Genomic DNA, 20096 nt, shown 5'->3' with positions numbered 1-20096 from the left:
GATCTTATAGTGTTTCTTAAAATGCGCCTTATAATCTCCTTTCAATTGTTTCTGAATGTTTTCCCTCTATGTGCTCTGACCTTGAAATGCTTATGTGCTTACAGCTTACCCACGATGCTCTGAATGCCCCTCTGCACATCCTGAGGGCCATGTACGAGCTCCAGATGAAGAGGACCGACTCTTTCTTCTTAGAGGTGCAGAAACGGTGAGGAACCGCCCAGTTTGCGATTGCAGTGTTTAAGGAATTATTAGTTTTGCCTGTAAAGATTGGTGTGGAGGGTGCTGCCACTATGATCAAGAGGTCGCTGATTTGAGTCCTGGTCATGCAGCTTGCTATCAGCTGCTGGAGCCCTGAGAGAGCACAATTGGCCTTGCTCTCTCTGGGCGGGTAGATGGCGCTCTTTCTTCTCATCACTCTTAGGGTGATGTCGCTCAGCACAAGGCTGCGTCTGTGAGCTGATGTATCAGAACCGAGTCGCTGCAAATGTTTGTGTTCTATACAGAGAAATAGATGTATTTTAAGCAGCATTTACATCATACATCACGGTAAAGCAAAAGTAGTGCTGCCCTCTGTTTTGTTTATTTGTGACATTTGTCTATTGGAGAGTTTATAAAACCGAGTTTAACTGAGGCCATGGTCTTTGCACAGGTTCGATGGAGACGTAATAAAGACAGATGAGACAATCCGGACTCTGGCCCAGAAGTGGCAGCCCACCAAACGCCCGCGCTCAGAGGAGCGGATCGCCAAAGCTGTGGACACAGACATGATAATCGTCCCCTGCGTGGTATGTAGTGAAAATCTTGAAACCTTCACTCGCTAAACACTACAGTGGTGTTTCTCACTCTGCCCTGCACATTTTAGTTGCTTCCCTACTTTAACGCATGCTCTGCAACTTTGCTGTGAGTAGTTGGTCACATCTTTTGGTAAAGCAGGGTTCCTCTAAGACCAGGTTTGATAAACACCTCACTACATTTAACCTCGGAGACCCAGACTTTTGTTTGGTGTCCATTTTTAATTTCCCCTAATTATGTGGGATTAGTAGGACCTAAGAAGTATAAAAACTAAATTTGGTCGTTTTTGTTCTCATATGGAAACAGTAGTTTATTTTTTTTAATGATTTATTTATTTATTTGTACCATCCAATTATTGAAAATTAAATATATATACAACCCCTGGCAAAAAGTATGGAATCACCAGTCTTGGATGAGCACTCCTTCAGACATTTCATTCTGTAAAACAAACTCTGATCAAAAACATGATACAATAATAAGGTCATTCCAAAGTGCAACTTGTTGGCTTTCAGGAACACTCAAAGAAATGAAGAAACATTGTGGAAGTCAGTGAATGTTACTTTTATTGACCAACCACAGGGAAAAAAATATGGAATCACTCAATTCTGAGGAAAAAAGTATGGAATCACTCAAATTGAAGGTAGAAAATAAGGACACACCCAGTCAATTTCCTTTCCCTAAATGGACACCTGCCTCAGATTAGATCTGCTCGTTAGTCTGCAGTTAAAAACACCTGCAGTCATGACACCTTGGAGGGCTGCTGGACGAATTAGAGTGGCAAGAACCATGGCTCCAACAAGAGAAATGTCTCTTGAAACAAAAGAGAGGATTGTGAAACTTCTTGAAGAAGGTAACTCTTCACGCATGGTTGCTAAAGATGTGGGCTGTTCACAGTCAGCTGTATCCAAGATATGGACCAAATACAAACAGCATGGAATGGTTGTTAAAGCCAAGCGTACTGGTAGACCGAGAAAGACATCAAAGTGTCAAGACAAGCAACTTAAGGCCATTTGTCTTGAAAACCGAAAAAGTACAACTAAACAGATGAAGCATAAATGGGAAGAAGCTGGAGCCAATGTATGTGACCGAACCGTAAGAAATCGCCTAAAGGAAATGGGATTTCAATACAGGAAAGCTAAAAGAAAACCATCATTGACACCTAAACATAAAAGAACAAGACTGCAGTGGGCTAAGGAGAGGCAATCATGGACTGTGGATGACTGGATGAAAGTTATCTTCAGTGATGAGTCAAGAATCTGCATTGGACAAGGTGATGATGCTGGAACTTTTGTTTGGTGCCGTTCCAGTGAGATTTATGAAGAGGCCTGCCTGAAGAAAACAGTCCTTGATGATATGGGGCTGCATGTCAGGCAAAGGCACTGAGGAGATGACTGTGGTTAATTCTTCTATCAATGCACAAGTTTACATTGACATTTTGGACAGTTTTCTCATCCCTTCAATTGAACAGATGTTTGGAGATAATGAAATAATTTTCCAAGATGAGAATGCATCTTGCCATAGGGCAAAAACAGTGAAGGCATTCCTTGGAGAAAGACACATTCAGTCAATGTCATGGCCTGCAAATAGTCCAGATCTCAACCCAATTGAAAACCTGTGGTGGAAATTGAAAAAAAATGGTCCACAAGAAGGCTCCGACCTGCAAAGCTGATCTGGCAACTGCTATCAAAGAGAGTTGGCACCAAATTGATGCAGAATACTGTTTGTCACTCATCAAGTCCATGCCTCAGAGACTGAAAGCCGTTATAAAAGCCAAATTCACTGACTTCCACAATGTTTTTTCTTCATTTCTTTGAGTGTTCCTGAAAGCCAACAAGTTGCACTTTGGAATGACCTTATTATTGTATCATGTTTTTGATCAGAGTTTGTTTTACAGAATGAAATGTCTGAAGGAGTGCTCATCCAAGACTGGTGATTCCATACTTTTTGCCAGGGGTTGTATATATATATATATATATATATATATATATATATATATATATATATATATATATATATATATATATATATATGATTAGTCAGAAATGCATGCCAAGTGCCATATGTTAATGCGCATAAATAAACTAGTTTCAAACATAAAATTGTTTAATAATTATTACCTGGCCTATACTTTTTGACTGGGATGGTATTGGTATGATTTGCTCCTGGGCTCCCCCTACAGTCTGGAAGTGTAATTCGCACTCTGAGGGACAACTAAAGAACACGCTTTACACATGCATTTCTGGACAAGCTGAGACGTACATTGTTATATAGAGTGAAAGAAACATGTGGATGGAGGTAGTAGAGAAAAATTACAGGATTTTACACAAATACGATGCACAATATCTTATATCTTATCATTGTTATGGCAATGTACTAGTGCACAGTAGTCATATCACAAAAAGTGCAGTGTTTTGTGGACCAATTTTTTATTATATTTTGCTTTAATGTTGTTTGTACAGAATGCATTGTTAAGGACATGTTGGACTATTGACATACAGCAAAATTGGGTAAAATTTATAGTTTTTTTTATTATGGCAGTATATATTGCAGAACAACAAAATCAGTAATAAAAATGCTTAATACAATGGTTTGAGCATAATCATGCTTTTAAAGCTGGAAATTGTTACTTTAAACATACTATACAGTGTTTCTTTTATTAGAAGACTAGTTTTCGAGTAGATTTTAGCCTGGTTTTAGTTCTTTAGAACAGTTCTAGTCATGCCTCCTTCTTATTTCTGATTATTTCATTATTTCTCTCCATTAGTCTAAGCCCAGCCGTTGTGAGAAGGCCACGGAGGAGACCAACGTAGTGACGCAGAAGCTGATCACCATTACCGAGAGCGACCTGCAGCTCAGTTACGCCAAACAGCGGCGCACCAAGAGTTCAGCCCTCCTGCATAAAGAGCTGGACGCCCGCAGCAACAAGTCTGTCCGTCAGTACCTGTTCAAGGTGAACGAGGCCATCGCCATCCTGTACGCCCGCCACGTGCTGGCTTCCCTGCTGGCAGACTGGCCCTCTGGCGCCCCCATCCAGGAGGAGGACCTGGAGCTGAGTGGAGCTTCTCACATGGCCTACATCCTGGACATGTTGATGCAGCTGGAGGAGAAGGCTCTGTGGGAGAGGGTGAGTAAAAAAAAGACTAGAGATAGAATTGTTTGCTGGCCCTCATATGGAGGAATTCTTTTCATGCTTGTCTTCTACTTATTTTTTAAATTGTTTTAATATTTTGATTTATTTGTTCAGTATTTTTTTATTCTTATGTTTTAATTTTGATTCCTATGTCTATTATTATTCATTTTATAATTCCTTATCATTCTCATCAATTTACTTATTTTTATTATCTTTTCGTTTTTTATATTTTATAAATTCTTTACTTTTTAGAATTTCCTATTTTATATCCTTTTTATCTATATTTTGTTCATCTATATTAAATATGATGGTTTAAAATCTGTATTTCATTTATTATTTTTTTTTTTTACTATTTTGTTCCTTATTATTTCTAATTTCTTATTAAATGTTTTTAATCCCTTATAAACTGTAAATGCTCGGCTGAATTGTAAGTGAGGGTCACCCTCAATGTATTCCTGAGTGAAAACAAATTTAATTGATTTGATTATTTTCTTCTCTTCTTCAGATTCTACAGAAAGTGTTGAAGGGCTGCAGCCAGAGCATGCTGAGTAGTCTGTCCCTCACAGCGTGTCAGTTCATGGAGGAGCCTGGGATGGCCGTGCAGGTTCGCGAGTCCAAGCACCCGTATGAGAACAACACCAGCTTTGAGGTATGAAGCACGTGTTCATTTTATTAAGGTCCTAAAGAATAAGCAGACAGTTTTCAGAACAGTGTAGATTAACATCCAGCTCTTGTTTGTCTTTTTTTATTACAGTTTTGTTAGCAAAGCTTTACTTAACTTAGTTAGCTACACCCTCACCACCACCCAGTGGCAAGACCTGCTGAATTAGAAGTTCCTTATATTGTCTCTTAAAATGTGCCTTATAATCCAGTGCCCTTTATGTATGAAAATAGACCAGAAAATAGACGTTCATTGACAGTGCGCCTTATAATACGGCACGCATTATAGTGCGAAAAATACGTGTCCCCTTAAAAACATACTACAGCACATAAGCCACATGACTCAATCCTTTCCATTCCACTTCAGCAGATTGTACCATTGTACTATAGACCACTGAAGTCATGCGTCATTCTGTAGTTCTCGTACGGCTTCCGTGTCTAAGCAGTTTTTCCCTATGAGAAAAATTAATAGGGTTTTCAAAAACCCGCCTCTATCACATTCTGTGGTAAATAAATCTGTTCAGACCCCTGTACGTTTTATTCTGTGTACATTTTATATTTCAACATTCAACAAGAGCGTTTAAGAGTCGTAATGAGAAAAATGCTAACTTTAAGCTAATGCTACAGCGGAGTGAACTGACCTCCCAGCCCAGCTGCAGATATCAGCTGGGGACTATTTTTGGCGCAACACCAGCAAACTCCGGCCGTAACTATACAGCGTATTAAATATAGCTGAGCCAACTAATGAACTAACTGCCCTTACTGAGGAGAGCTGAGAGTTTCACAGCATAAAATCACTAAAACAGGACAGTGATACTCCAGATCCAGCTGTAACACGTTTAACATTTACCCTCTTTATTATACAGTGAAATACATTGGTGTTTCTGGTTGGTTGTCACCTCAGTGAGGGCAGGTAGTTAGTTGATTAGTTAGATGTTAGTTGATTATTTGGGTCAGGTGTTGTAATTAGTATAAATTAATGACCATAATTAAATACTAAACTTGCAGGGAAGCGCTGCCGAACTGAGAGCCACTTTCTCTTATTATCTGCCTTTTAAAGCTCTAACACAGACTACACTGCTTAACATCACACTGCTCAACATCACACTGCTCAACATCACACTGCTCAACATCACACTGCTCAACATCACACTGCTCAACATCACACTGCTCAACATCACACTGCTCAACATTACTGAAATAGTTTACATCTGTTTAAATGCTTGAATGATCCTCTGTGAAAAAGCATAATAATCCAAAACGCTTTCTGACTGGAGTTCACTGTTGTTATGCAGAATCCAGTCTGGGATCATTTCCAGCCGCTGTGCTGTGACGTCAGTTAAGCATTAGCTTAAAGTTAGCATTTTTCTAATTACTCCCCTTAAACGATCTCATAATTCAGAGGATCCAGTGATATTTATGAGGTAAATGTACACAGAATAAAACGTACAGGATTCTGAACATATTTATTTACCACAGAATGTGACAGAGGCCAGTTTTTGAAAAGCCCATTTAAATTCCCCATTCACTTGAACCGCTTAGACACGGAACCCCAAATATGGCCATAAACAACATGGCGCGACTACAAAATGATGACACGACTTCAGTGGTGTATTGTACATTTTACCTTATCATCAAGGTAAACTTCTTTTAGCTTCAGTGTAAACAGGTGGAACTACATAGTAAGATCGAGTTTCAATGTAAGAACAGGACATTTTTCCATGTCACATTGAGATCACCATCACAGCGTTTTCCAAATATTTTGTCCATATTTAATAGGCCTGCTCAGGGCTTCAAACTGATGCTGCACCATCCTGGGGACAATAAAAATAGTACACATGATGGAATTAAAGCTCTTTCCGAGCACTCTCAGATTTAGCACACTCTCTGTTTAGGGGTAAAGTCCTGCCTTTCAACATAGAGCCAATCTGCATGCTGGTAATGCCGCAAAGGGAGGAGGGTCAACTTAGCATTAGCAGAAAAAAAGGCTCTAAAGGAGATAATCGTGTATTGTGTTTCGCCATCACAGTCAACTGGGGAGCTTCAAAAGTGGCAACGGTAATCTGGGAAACTGCACAACTCGATGAGACACTTAAAAAAATATATATTTTATAAGTATGTTTGAAATTAATTGTCTTAGGATTAGGAAATGTTACTTTACTCTCTTTTTGTCTCACTGTAGAGCAGCTGTTAGTGAGTGTGAGCATATGTTAACTCACAATAGCACATTTAATCCAGAAGAGAGGAGTAACTATTTTTGTATATGTGCAAAAAAGGCTATTTAATAAAATCAGGCAAAAAGTTCAGATGAGCGTGTCACATCATGCCCATGCTAAACACAAACAGTTATTTTACTGCAGAATTGTTTAATAAGTTTACAGAATATGTTATTACCTATATTGGGTTTAATTTCTTTACTTTTTTGTTCTGTATCTTTTCTGGGTGAACATACATTTAAGAGTTAAAAACAAAGTATAACTGTATGTAATGTAAAGATAAATTGGGATGGACAAATGGGTTGTGAAAAAAGTTAGCCTGGAGCCCTGCCTATTGCACAATCAATCCTTTTCCCACTCTCCCCTCAAGCCAAATTAGCATTAAACTGCGCTGAACTGCAGGCTGTGTTCAACCTTTCCTCTGTCAGCAGTAAATTCTCTCCCCCTGCACTGCAGCACTGCATCCTAACAGGAGAGCTCCTCTTTTACCTCTGCTGTTTCAGGACAAGGTGCACATCCCCGGGGCCTTTTATCTGTCCGTGAAGTTCGATTCACGCTGCCACACTGAAGAGGGCTGTGACGAGCTTCAGCTGGCCAGCAGCGCCGACTTCCAGCAGGACCTGCACACCTTCAGCGGCTCCTTCCAGAAGTGGGCTGATGTGGAGATTCCAGGTAAGCAGCTGCAGGGGCTTGTGTGCTGTTATAGCATGAGTATAACACATTAAAACATTATGATCACCTGCCTGTCACTAGGATAACAGAAATTTCAGAATCCTGAGGACATCACCCCTCCCTTTTGCCAACCATCAGAGGGCTATCAGTTAGCTTTTGTTATTTAAATGCATTAAAGAGAGAGAGGCCAGCACCCCTTTCCCCCCCACCACCCAGTTATTTTATTGCTTGCACTATAAGTGTACTTAAAATCTTTTTAATTTAAAAAAAAAAATCGTCAGTGCATCTTATGTATGAAGTAAAGCCACTTCGCTGAAGTACAGGAGTTTCAGTTTAGTTCTTCAGCACTGAGACTCGAGACTGGAGCAGTATTAGCATTAGCTGCTAACCGTGCTAGGTACTAGCTCTTTCACTATTAAGAAGAAAGTATATTGAACTGTAGACTTCTGCTAACCCCGGCAAGCACTGCTGGAGCAGCATTAGCATTAGCCGCTAACCATACTAGATGCTAGCTCTTTCACCATTCAGAAGTGAGTATATCAGACTGTAGTCTGCATGTTTACCACGTTAAAACAAGCTATGTGGGATGAACTGCTAGCTGATATCGCCCTGGCCTACCGGAACACTCAGGGTTTCTCAGTTTAGCGCTGTCAGGCAGCATTTACTAGCACTAACCGTGGCTAGTGCTAACGGTAAGCCGCTAATGCTAATGCTGCTGCACCCAGCCTTAGTGGAAATCTGGAAATCTAATCTTACTGTAAATAATTGGAAGACCTTTACTCACCCAAATAAATGAAAATAGACCAGAAAATAGACTTTTTTTGGTAGTGCACCTTATAATCCGGTGCACCTCATAGTGCGATAAATACAGTAGCTTTACAGTCATGGCTGGACAGTATTCTTAACACATTACAACAATTGGATAGTTAGCATAACAATAGGGGTTAAGTGCCTCGCAAGGGATTTTGAGCCCAGGTTTGACTCAATGTCAATTCCCTCAGTCTGAGTGGTCATAATATTTTGGCTCATCACTGTGTATAGTGCAGTACAAGGTAGTAAGGGTGGTATTAGTGTTGAGTGGTATACCGGTTGATCCAAACAGCTAGAGGTGCTGCAGAGTGCTGTGTAGAACAGCACCACCAAAAAAGCAGATGCAGCTCACTAGCTAATGCTAGCCAATTAGCTCTGTCAAACCCTCCATCCAGCCTGGAGAAAAATGAGAACTGCACTTTATCTGAGGAGCTCCTGCTGCTGTTCCTTACTGAATTAGTGTTTTTATCAGAGTAAAATAGAAAAACAACAGCAAACAGCAATTATGAGTTGAAATTAATTTATTTGTTAAATGGAGAGAAAAGAGTTTAATTCTGTAACGCCTCTAATGGCTTCAAGAATTACATATTGTAAATTGATATTAAACTTGTGTCTTATTTTTGCAATATTGCTTTTGAGAAATTTACATTTATAGTCTTTATGGAACTATTTAAAATATGTAGTTTAAAGGAAGCAATGTTAAAGTTGTTGGCGTATTTCTTTTTGAGGTTTTTTGTATATATTTTTTCTGATAATAATGAATGTTTTCTTCGTATATTGTGTAATTTTGTGGTAACAAGGTAAATCCAATAGTAATCAGTGCATTAATTTAAGGCCTTAGTGTTTTGTACTCCAAATAGTACAGTAACTAACAAACCTATATTAAAGCCAAGTCATGAGAAATAAATAAAAAAAAAAAACATAATATACCCTGACAATGTCAGAATCTTAAAAAATACTGTAAGATACATTTTTGGTCATACCGCCCAACACTAGGTGGTATGCATATATATTTTCTTGTTATTTTCTTTTGCAAGTTATAGAGAGTATGTTGTCACTGGAGTTAGAACTTAACAGGAGAAGGAAAAAACTTTTTTTAACATTTAATGAGAACTATTATTAATAATCATTATTATTTATAGAGAATAAAGCAGTAGATTTGTATATACGGTTCCTGGATAATGTTTCTAAGGCATCTGTTGTTGTTTTTTTTCTGTAGCTTCTCATTTAACAGTTCTCTCTTTCTCCTGTAGGGGACACTCTTTACTACAGGTTCATATCAGACATGAGTAACACAGAGTGGGGCTATAAGTTCACTGTGACTGGAGGACATCGTGGACGTTTCCAGACTGGTTAGTGGCTCATTCTTTCACTAATTCAGTGTTTTAATGTTGCTTCTTTGTATAAAGTCACTCTGATTTACATTCAGTCTCTCTGTAGAAGCTCTCTCTCCAGCTCCTGTCTGTTTATATTAGACTAACCTGACCTCCAAATTTACAACCTGCTCCACATCTCCCTGCTCCTCTCACAGATGTGTGTGTGTGTGTGTGTGTGTGTGTGAGTGGGACGCATGCCCAGTGAATATGTGATTGATTGCTCTAGTCTGTACCAGGGCAGAAACAGGTGGGCACTCCTCACTGGTGCCTCTGCCGCTCTTAATTACCAAATTAATTGTACGTGGCCCCTTTCTGCCCTGTAGATGCAAGAGTGCTTTTCTCTAGGAATATCAGGCAACTTTTCCAACCCTTGATGTGATCGCTCTGTGTGTAAAGAACTGTGAAGTCATTTGTCTTTAACTGGAGTGGAATTAAGGTGAACTTGGCAACCCAGGCTTTCTGTAACCTGTGAGGTAAACAGTGGAAAATGAGCTGGCAAGAAAAATAGAAGAGTCCAGGGCTTTGAGTCCTGTAATGCTGTTTCTGTTAGATTTGAGTGTTAAATTCTTGTATAGATTTGCTTTTTTAACCTATTGTTATCAGCAACGCGAGCAGAGTTGCTGTACTTGAATGAATGTGTTTTTTTTTTTTATACTCCTCAAGAAATACCATTATTGATTGTATTGATAGAATTGACATTTCACGGGCACTAACTCGCTCGCTCACTAACGCGGTTTCTCACTCTTGCTCACTCACGCTGTTTCTCACTCTTGCTCACTCACGCAGTTTCTCACTCTTGCTCACTCACGCAGTTTCTCACTCTTGCTCACTCACGCAGTTTCTCACTCTTGCTCAATCACGCGGTTTCTCACTCTTGCTCACTCACTCATGCGGATTCTCACTCTTGCTCACTCACGCAGTTTCTCACTCTTGCTCACTCACGCGGTTTCTCACTCTTGCTCACTCATGCGGATTCTCACTCTTGTTCGCATACTCATTCTGTTTCTGATTCACACGCATTGTTTCTAGCTCTCACTTGTGCTGTTTCTCACTCTTGCTCGCTCACTCGCACTGTTTCTCACTCTTGCTCGCTCACTCACATTGTTTCTTGCTTTTGCTTGCTCACACTGTTTCAGGCTCTTGCATGCTCACTCGTGCTGTTTCTCACTTTGGCTCACTTACTAACACTCTTTCTCGCTCTTGCTCGCTCACGTACACTGTTTCGGTCTTGCTTGCTTGCTCACTTGCACTGTTTCTCTGTTTTTCTCGCTTACTCACGCTGTTTTTTACTTTTGCTTGCTCACTCGCGCTGTTTCTCACTTTTGCTCGCTCACTCGTGCTGATTCTCGCTCTTGCTCACTCCCTTGTACTGTTTCTCGCTCTTGCTCGCTCCCTTGTGCTGTTTCTCGCTCTTGCTCGCTCACTTGTGCTGTTTCTCGCTCTTGCTCGCTCACTTGTGCTGTTTCTCGCTCTTGCTCGCTCACTCGCGCTGTTTCTCGCTCTTTCTCGCTCCCTTGTGCTGTTTCTCGCTCTTGCTCGCTCACTTGTGCTGTTTCTCGCTCTTGCTCGCTCACTCGCGCTGTTTCTCGCAATTGCTCGCTCCCTTGTGCTGTTTCTCGCTCTTTATCGCTCCCTTTTGCCGTTTCTCGCTCTTGCTCGTTTACTTGTGCTGTTTCTCACTGTTGCTCGCTCACTCGCGCTGTTTCTCACTCTTTCTCACTCACTCGCGCTGTTTCTCACACTTTCTCACTCACCTATGCTATTTTTTGCTCTTGCTTGCTCACTTGTGCTGTTTCTCGCTTTTGCACGCTCACTCATGCTGATTCTCGCTTTTGCTCGCTCCCTCGCACTCACTCACTCTGTTTCTCACTTTTGCTCGCTTACCTGCGCTGTTTCTCGCTCTTGCTCTATCACTTACACTGTTTTTCGATCTTGCTTGCTCACTTACACTGATTCTCGCTCTTGCTTGCTTGCTCACTTGTGCTGTTTCTCTCTTTCTCTCGCGCTGTTTCTAGCTCTTGTCCGCTCACTTACCCTGTTTCTCGCTCTTGCTTGCCCACTCATTCTCACTGTTTCTCACTTTTGCTTGCTCACTCGCGCTGTTTCTGTTTCGCTCGCTCACTTACACTTTTTCTCTTGTTTTTCGCTCACTTGTGCTGTTCCTTGCTCTCACTCTCTGTTTCTCTCTCTCGCTCGCTCACTTGTACTGTTTCTTGCTCTCTCTCGCTCACTCACTCACACTGTTTCTTGCTCATTCGAGCACTCTAAAAGGATCTTGTCTGTCAGATGTAAACCACACTACACTATTATTACTGTCCCCCTCTCAAAAATACAGGGAAATACCAGCAATTTAAAAAATGAATCATGATCATAATAATTTTTTATATATATAAATCTAATTTATTTATCAATCTAATGCTAATATTTCTTAAAAAGAACTCTTAAATACTGCAGTGCATCCAACAGCATGCTTAGGGAAAATATCTGTAGTTAATTTTTTTTATTATTTGGTTCTTAATACAGCGCCACACTAGCTCATTGTTTGTTTGTTTTAAGAAGTTCCAAAAAGATGGTGTCTCTTGGAGACATGAAAATGAGATTACTCATGTTGGCTGTTAAATAAAAACATTGTGTGAGAATATTTATCGCTTTTTGTATTTTTGGGTTACAAAAAAAGATATTGATATTGAAGTATCGTTTGTGTATCTGTATCGAATTGATATTAAAACTTCTAGACAATGCCCAGCCCTACCCACCGGTCCTGTTTTGATTAGTGATATACTTAAGCAATAGAACACGAGAGGGAGTGTGTTATCACGAATAACATCACGGCTGTGATTCGGTCGTAGATCATTACAGCAGTGATGTTATTCGTGATAACACACGACCTCGACAAAATGAATAAAGAAAATAAATCTAATATAGATTTAAATTTAATATGGACTGTGCCTTCCGCCAAAAAGTAGTTCCACATCAACTGTAACAGAACTGAAACTTAACTACAAAACGGTGTATGGTTTATACAGACTAACACTACGAAAGTTAGCTTAAAAGCAAAATTGGGAATAAGCGAAGATGGTAACGTTAGGAGCGTAAAATAACGCTAAAACTCTCCTCTCCTGCTTTGTGGAGTCGTCTTCAGGTGAACGCTGCGCATTTTTGAGCATTTCTGCCTGTTTTGCTGGGTGGTGTTGGTTTTAGCTAGCCGGCTGGATTGTGGTTAGGTTAGCGTAGCTTGCTTTAGCTCAGCATTAACTTAGCCTAGCCTGGCTTGTTAGCGTTCTGGCTGTCAGACGGCATTAGCCGAGTGATTTTTCTTTCCCTTTTTTCCACAAAAGACGAGTCAGCCCTGCGGGCCAGCGTGCCGTGGTTGAGCGCTAGCCTGTGCTAAGCTAACGCTGCCGCTGATGCCGTTGATGATTCTAAGCGCTCCTGTGTATATACGCCGTTACTCGGCAATGTGTCGGCGGAGTGATTCAGGTTTAGTGTGAGAAGGAATGATGTTATCACAAATATCACGGCTGGAACACTTCTCAACCAATCAGATTGTGAAGTCGGAACTAACTGCTGTATAATAGTACAGGTGCTGGTCAACGAATTAGAATAATTTGAAATAGTGCAATCATGAAATTCTTTGAATGCATTTTTTGTGCAGAAAGCAAATCAGGTGTTCACCGCACCTGTCCTACTCGTTAGACTAATCACAGAACTCGTTACCTGGAAAAAAATTTGCTCAGCTGAGCTTTCCAAAAGGCCCATTTAGGCCATTTAACTGTGGCACTGTTGTTTTATTGAATTAGAATAATGGAGAAACCGTTTCATTGAATTAGAATAAATGCTGGAATTTTTGTTTTCTGTGAAGAGTGTTCACTGTGCAGTATAAAGTCAGGGTTGAGTAGAATTTCTAAGTTGTAAAATCAATCATGGGTAAGCAGCGCGACCTCTCAACCGGAATAGTGGCTCAAATTCAAGCCCTTCGCCAACAAGGCTTGACCCAAACTAAAATTGCTGAGCAGCTCGGCATCAGCCAGTCTTCCGTCTGCAAAGCTCTCAAGAAAAACTGCAGCAAGCGCACCAACTGTTCCGGCGTCCGAAAAACTTGAGAAAGATCGCAGTCAGCAACCGGTTCAAGTCCACTTCCGAGCTCACCGACTTGTGGAACAAGCAGACCGGCGCTGACGTCTCCAGATCAACCACTTACCGTCATCTGCGCGAACTCGGCTTCAAATCTCGCGTTCCAGCAGTGAAACCGATGCTGAACAAGAAACAAATGGAGAAACGGCTGAAGTGGGCCAAAGAACACGGCGAGTGGACTGCTGAAGACTGGCAGAAAGTGGTCTTCAGTGACGAATCACGCTTCTGCATCTCCTTCGGTGACCAAGGTCCTCGTGTCTGGCGTCGTGGTGGCGAAACCTACAACCACGAGTGCGTGAAAAGATCCGTCAAGTTTCCCCAGAGCGTTATGGTCTGGGGATGCATGTCCGCTCGAGGTGTAGGGAAACTCTGCTTCCTCAAGAAGACTGTCAATGCTGCCGTATATCAAGATGTTCTGGAAACGTTCCTGATTCCGACTGTTGAGGAACAGTTCGGCGAAGAAGACTTCATATTTCAACAGGATCTTGCACCGGCTCATGCGGCAAAGTCGACCAAAGATTGGTTCACTAAAAAACAGCTTGAAGTTTTGGCATGGCCGGCCAACTCGCCTGACCTCAATGTCATTGAAAACCTTTGGGCCATCGTCAAGCGGAAAATTCGCGACAGAAAGCCTACTACGCTGGACCAACTGAAGCAGAACATCGCCACTGCCTGGGAAGCTGTGAGTGCGGAAACTTGCGACAAGCTGGTCAAATCGATGCCGCGGAGACTTCAGGCAGTCATACAAGCCAAGGGGGCAGCCACAAAATACTTAGAAAGTGATGATTGTAATTATAATAAAAATTATTCTAATTCAATGAAACGGTTTCTCCATTATTCTAATTCAATAAAACAACAGTGTCACAGTTAAATGGCCTAAATGGGCCTTTTGGAAAGCTCAGCTGAGCTAATTTTTGTCCAGGTAACGAGTTCTGTGATTAGTCTAACGAGTAGGACAGGTGCGGTGAACACCTGATTTGCTTTCTGCACAAAAAATGCATTCAAAGAATTTCATGATTGCACTATTTCAAATTATTCTAATTCGTTGACCAGCACCTGTATATGTACCTATTATAGTATATTATAGTATATATGTATATATATTATAGTATATATGTCCTATTAGTGTTGTTACCCAGCCTTACTACCAGAAACCAATGAAAGCCATTACTATCTTATCTATTTTTAGTGTATTTAAACCTCTGAGCTCCATAATGAAAGTCAGGCTTGAACAGACGTTCTTGGGTTGCCTTCAGTGTTTTTGATTTTACCCTTAATCTGAATCTGGGGTTCTTTCCTCAATATATAGGACAATAATTATCTGTATGTAAAATATTGTTATGGTGGGTTTCAACTGCAAATTTCTTCCCCCAGGTTTTGAGATCCTGAAGCAGATGTTGGCTGATGACCAGGCTCTTGCTCATCTCCCTTTAACTGATATCTGGGAATGGCAGGTGGGCGTGGCCTGTCGTCAAACGGGAAGCCAGCGACTCAAGGCTATTCACCTGCTGCTCCGGATACTGCAGTGTCCTTCTCAATGGTAGGTATTAGCGCTCTCTCTCTCTCTCTCTCTCTCTCTCTCTCTCTCACTCTCTCTCACACACACACACACACACACACACAAACTGTCATACTTCACTTCTGTTTTAGAGGCCTAATTCACAAGGCCTTATGTCAAAACAGAAAACATCAAAAGATTCAGAGATATAAAAGTCAATCCAATATTTATACAGACATTCATTAACTTTAACTTTAGCATTAACTCACATTAACTCAGTTCTACTGAAGCTTATCTCAGGCAGTAAACACAAACACCGTGTTCCAGTGTATATGACTTGATTACACAGAACACATCCTAAATAAACAATGTGAGTGTTAACTTTAGCACTCGTCAGTGTATCAGTGTGTGTCAGTGTATTTCAGGTCTATATAAACGAGTGGAATTCACACATTGTGTAGTGTCTGAATTTTATACTACTTTTAGCGTTAAAGACGTAAAACTGCCAGTGCTGAAGTGCCTCACATTACACGCTGCTACTCTTCACAGCACTGGTGTTAATTTCTTGCTGCAGAGGAGGTACTTGTTTCACTTAATTGGAGATCATTCTCACTGCTGCAGTTATCAGTTCTCTGCTTTGATGTTTTTTGGACTATATTCCACCCATGATCTAACTAAAACTATGCCTAATAAGGGAGGTAACAGAATGAAAAAAGAGAGCAAAAGTAGAAAAATACAGTGTCTATTTGGCATCCCCTTGAAGCCTGTGTTAATTATTCAGCTTTTAATTCTAATGCGGAAACTTCTGGGAATTATTGAGTCCCACATATTTCTGCTGTCGAGTCTATAAAACTGGTGTTAATAATAAGTAGAAATGGACTGATCAGTGTTTTAGAAGCCAATCACTGTTAAGGTCAATTTATACTTTCGTTGAACCTAGTCCATAACCTATGCGTATCCAGCATAGGTTTAACATTTTAACTTTTTAATCAACCTCACTATAATCTGTAGTTCTATAAATCCATATTCTGTCGTTTTCAGCCTCTCTTCTGTGGTTGAAAGGCACCTGTTCTGTGTGTGTGTGTATGTGTGTGAGGCTCGTATGTGTGTGACATAGCCGCCTGCTCTTCCCTGATTGGCTGGATGCAGCGCGGCGGGTGGATACATTTAAATAAAGTTGAGCTCTGCTGAACTTTTTTTGCTGGGGAGAGGGGCTGCGCTCAACGCAACCCAGCTTGCACAGCGGCATGCGGTGGCCCTAGTTGTGTTTGTTAGCTAGGTCCTTTAAGTGATACCATAGGAGGACCAATGTACTTTTGTACTTTTAGTGTAGATGCAGAAGTTTTTACTGTACAGGGACAGCATGCTTTGAGATTTTAATGCATTTTGTTAAGTGTGAAAGCTGTTTTGAGCCCAAGTATGGTTCAGAGAACCAATTTCTGTTCCTCCTAATATTGTGGACTCTTGAAGCTAAGCTTTGCTTTTTTGCAGAAAAGTGATGTTAAAATTGATCTTTAATTTGAACGGAATTCTTTTGTGTGAAAGCAAACCAGCAACAGTGAGCCCCTCCCACAAGCAAGTTTTGTATTGGTTCTGGTAGGTGATTTTTGTATTTAGAACAAGTATAAAAAAAGGCCCTACATATTTAGCACTTTTTGGTTGAGATACACAATATACTTTTAAAAATACTTTTATATACAACCTACAGTTCATATATAACAAATACTACAAGGAATCCTGTTTACCTGCATATGGCATAGTGTATTTTAATGAGAATCACTTTACTAAAAATGAGAGATTACTTTAATAGCAATATTTAAAAATCTGCATGTCAAAATGTGATAAATATTGCTTTAATTGCAATATTTAAGAATCTGCATGTCAAAATGTGATAAATATTGATTTAATAGCAATATTTTAGAATCTGCATATCCAAATGTTGTGATAAATATTGCTATATTTGAGATAAACACTTAAGCTATTTTATAAAGTACAAGCGTCCACAGAAGTTTAGCCAAGAGTTTGCAGGAGTGTAGTGCTTACACAGCTCTAAAACCCTGAGCTCTGAGTGTTATTTACTCACTGGGTGTAAAATTAACTCCAAAATCAACACTGCTCAGCAGTAAAGTTTTAAAACTCATATTAACACTGTGAAAACCGCTGTGCTGTGCAGGCACGTCTGCCTTAACCATTTGCTTAACCCAGCGAAGCGTTATAAATGTGTATTAAGGTGGAATTGACTAAGCTCTACACACCTGAGCACCTTAAGACACGTTGATTAGGAATACAGCGCACAGCATTACAGTCTGACAGGTGTTCTTCGCATCGCAGCATAAGTAAATATGCAGTGCTCTGTTAGCTTTGGCAGCATTTTTAAGATCATCGTTTTAGCTCGAATGCTGTTTATCTGCACTAGTTTTGTGCTTAATGTGTCATGTAATGAAAGTGCAGCACTGTAAGAGTTTTAGGCGCCTAGGTATATAACTTTAAAGTGTTTATCTCAGCAATAAGAGAGTTTTGCTTATAGAAACTCCAGATTATGTTTGATCAGAGTCGGATAAACATGAATACAGAGAAAACAAAGTAACAAGAATTTCTCATTCTGAAATAAGTAGTTGAGATCTTATTTAAAGAACAAAGCATAGTCCCTGATTTCTCCTGGATGCATCCATTAGCCGCTCACCTGATTTACTATCATTACAATTATTAAGCTCTAATTTACCAAATCATAGTGATAGCTATAAAACCTTATAGTGGAGTCCCATGAGGAGAGCTTTGCAGATGATGTAGTGATTTAGTGAACACAGTGATGTATATGATAATATTTTTTTTATGAATGTTAATTTTATCCCGTCTAATTAAACAAAAAACAAACAAACATCCACTTGACCAGTCACGATAATTACATTATTGTCTTCGCATATACAGCTCTGGTAAAAATCAAGAGACTACTTCAGTTTCTTAATCAGTTTCTCTGATTTTGCTATTTATAGGTATATGTTTGAGTAAAATTACCATTTTTGTTTTATTCTATAAACTACAGACAACATTTCTCCCAAATTCCAAATTAAAATAATGTCATTTAGATCATTTGTTTGCAGAAAATGAGAAATGGCTGAAATAACAAAAAAGCTTAAAAACTTTCTCGCTTTTGGACCTTAAATAATGCAAAGAAAGCAAGTTCATATTCATAAAGTTTTAAGAGTTCAGAAATCAATATTTGGTGTAATAACTCTGATTTTTAATCAGAGTTTTGTGCATCTTGGCATGTTCTCCTCCACCAGTCTTACACACTGCTTTTGGATAACTTTATGCCACTCCTGGTGCAAAAATTCAAGAGCAGTTGAGCTTGGTTTAATGGCTTGTGATCCATCTTACAAATATCACAATATGAATATTTTGTCCTTCCTATTTGTTTGTAATTATTCTCTAAGGTCTTTGTGTAGCATTGTGTGTGTGTGTGTGTGTTTATTTAACAGTGGTTGGAGAGTGTGTGTAGTGGTTTCTGACTTGGTAAACCAGTATCTAGGGTAGATACAGTGGTCACACTCTTCACCTTACATGTAGTTGTATATGTGGCTCACCTGGTTATTAACTGAGTGTGTGTGGTGTCTGTGTGTGTTTTAGGGTCCTGTGCCTCAGATTTATACAGCTTTTGCATAAAACACTGGCCTCATGCTTCCTCTCTTGATTGTTGCCCTGGCAACAAGGTCACATGCTAGTGGGACGATTTGCATGTTTTCCGTGGTGTCTGGAGTCCACAACACAATTAGCCCAACAGGCTGTGTGTGTGAGAGTGTGTGTGTATGTGTGGGTGTGATCTAAAATGAGGAAATTATGGTCTGTGGTGTCAAATAGGCCATGCAAATGTGATGTCCCCTGTCCACCTGTGGCTGAAAATGATGCCACAGGAAGACTTGGTGCAAAACTCGCCTGTTTAAAGCATAAATACATAAATAAAAAGCACATTTGGCCAGAAACGACACCATTGTGTTAAACCAATAAACCGTATGTGTGTTTGTGTTCCAGGGGCTGTGATTTGACCCTGCTGAGGCCGCTCTGGCAACTCTTCACCACTATGGAGAGCGGCGTAAGTCAGGACCCCACCAGCATCAACGTCCTTCTACCCCTCCATCGCGCACTCACTGAGCTCTTCTTCATCGCTGAGGCCAAGGCCATGGTGAGACCACCCTCCACGCAGATTAACACGATACCAGCAGCATAACCAATGAAACTGAAACACCTGTCATTTTACTGTGGGAGGTTTCACAGCTAAATTGGAGCAGCCTGGTGGCCAATCTTTATTAATTGCAGATTGCACCAGTAAGAGCAGAGTGTGAAGGTTCAATTAGCAGGGTAAGAGCACAGTTCTGCTCAAAATATTGCAATGCGCACAACATTATGGGTGATGTACCAGAGTTCAAAAGAGGACAAACTGTTGATGCACGTCTTGCTGGCGCATCTGTGACCAAGACAGCAAGTCTTTGTGATGCATCAAGAGCCACGGTATCCAGGGTAATGTCAGCATACCACCAAGAAGGACCAACCACATCCAACAGGATTAACTGTGGATGTACGAGGAAGCTGTCTGAAAGGGATGTTCGGGTGCTAACCGGGATTGTATCCAAAAACATAAAACCGCGGCTGCTCAAATCACGGCAGAATTCAATGTGCACCTCAACTCTCCTGTTTCCACCAGAACTGTCCGTCACCACAATAAATTATTGTGGTCTAAAACCAGGTGTTTCAGTTTCACTGTCCCACTTCTGTATGGGAACTGTAGGATTTGACCATATATTTTTATGTAT

General features: G+C 40.3%; 1 protein-coding gene across 1 annotated transcript in view; it reads left to right on the top strand.

The window, feature by feature from the left end:
- Nucleotides 1-20096, top strand: part of zzef1 (zinc finger, ZZ-type with EF hand domain 1) — a 92404-nt gene that overhangs the window by 57609 nt on the left and 14699 nt on the right. The window contains exons 46-53 of the mRNA XM_049469603.1: nt 105-205; nt 650-785; nt 3557-3916; nt 4428-4571; nt 7302-7470; nt 9534-9632; nt 15165-15330; nt 19318-19468. Coding sequence (XP_049325560.1) covers nt 105-205; nt 650-785; nt 3557-3916; nt 4428-4571; nt 7302-7470; nt 9534-9632; nt 15165-15330; nt 19318-19468 — 1326 coding nt within the window. The remainder of the gene's footprint in view (nt 1-104; nt 206-649; nt 786-3556; nt 3917-4427; nt 4572-7301; nt 7471-9533; nt 9633-15164; nt 15331-19317; nt 19469-20096) is intronic.

Source organism: Astyanax mexicanus, chromosome 1 (genome assembly GCF_023375975.1).
Source record: "Astyanax mexicanus isolate ESR-SI-001 chromosome 1, AstMex3_surface, whole genome shotgun sequence".
NCBI lineage: Eukaryota > Metazoa > Chordata > Actinopteri > Characiformes > Acestrorhamphidae > Astyanax > Astyanax mexicanus.
This window is presented reverse-complemented; position numbering and strand designations above follow the sequence as displayed.